Genomic DNA, 1,243 nt, shown 5'->3' with positions numbered 1-1,243 from the left:
CCCCCGCCCCCCCGGCCGGCGGGCAGCTCGTGCAGGTAGATGCAGTCCGACTTGAACGGGCAGCGGCCGCGGTTCCGGGCAAAGAACTTGCACCTGATTTTCCTGTGGGATTCAAAGCACAGTTGAGAGCGCAGCTCCCGGAGCAGCACAGAGCCTGCAGCCCTGCAGCGCCACGCACTCACCCCGTCCGCGCCTTGAAGGTTTCGATGAGCTTCTCCTTCTCACCCACGTCCGAGACCCAGTATTTGTGGGGGATGTAGTAACTGGAGGTGACCCTGCACTCCGGGCAGGCCCTGGGTGAAGGTAATGGGTGCAGGTGGGTCTCCCGAAAAGGAAGCAGGGAGGACGGCCTCAGCACCCATGCTGGGTGGTCCCACCGCCACGGCCTCATCCAGCATCCCCGTCCCCATCACAGCTCCCAAGCGCCTGTTCCCGAAGGAAAGTCGCTCCAGTCCCAAAGCCACACCGCCAGACCCAAGGAAGGATTTCAGGGTGCAAAAAGGGTGATGGTGACCACCCTGCCATGTCCCCATCCCCACTCACTTGATGACCGCACTCTGGAAGTCCCGGCTGTGACGCACTTGCGGATTGGCGGCAGTTCGGGAGGATCCCAAAAAGCCGCTCCTCCGGCAGCGGCTTCTCGTATACTCGGTCCATGCAGATGCCACATACCACGGCCTCGCTCCGGGCCCTCAGCACTGCGGTGGAGACCGGGGCTGCCGCAGCGCCCAGCTCCGTGGGGACCTGTAAGCAGAGCAGCACGGCATTGTAACCCCCTGGCTCCATCACTGCCCCAGCCTAGGGGACCGACGTGGGGTGACAGGGACTGCCCGGCCGCAGGAGACCTCCAAGCCCACCTCTGCAGGGTCAGTCCATGTCGCTGTCTCCACCACTGCCTCTCTGGGGTCAGGAGAATTTGGATCCAGTCCCAGCCCTCGCGGTTGGGAGCCTGCAGGCGGGAGAGCTCTTAGAGGGGAAAAGCACATCCTGCCCCACCATCAAAGAGGCAGGCTGGCTGCTCGGAGGGCACAGGCTTAGCAGTTAAGGTCCCCACCGAAAAAAGCTGCTAGGAGAGCTTTTCCACAGCCCCAGCTGGGCCCGGCCCAGAGATGGAGGGTCAAGGATTTGGGTCAAGGACAGACACATGCACAGGATGCTCCACTGTGACCACCCCGGGTATCCTCAGCCCTGCTGGTCCCCGGGCACCCTAGCACCTACCTGAGGCACCCCAAGCTCGTGTAGG

At 63.4% G+C, this 1,243-nt stretch overlaps 1 protein-coding gene across 1 annotated transcript in view; it reads right to left on the bottom strand.

Annotated features, from left to right (window-relative positions):
* The window catches only part of FANCE (Fanconi anemia, complementation group E), a 21,511-nt gene that overhangs the window by 19,748 nt on the left and 520 nt on the right, over window positions 1–1,243 (bottom strand). The window contains 4 exon segments of the mRNA XM_009327474.1: window positions 25–102; window positions 183–293; window positions 544–585; window positions 587–744. Coding sequence (XP_009325749.1) covers window positions 25–102; window positions 183–293; window positions 544–585; window positions 587–744 — 389 coding nt within the window.

This window comes from Pygoscelis adeliae, unplaced genomic scaffold, assembly GCF_000699105.1.
Source record: "Pygoscelis adeliae isolate BGI_AS28 unplaced genomic scaffold, ASM69910v1 Scaffold197, whole genome shotgun sequence".
Taxonomy (NCBI): Eukaryota; Metazoa; Chordata; class Aves; order Sphenisciformes; family Spheniscidae; genus Pygoscelis; species Pygoscelis adeliae.
This window is presented reverse-complemented; position numbering and strand designations above follow the sequence as displayed.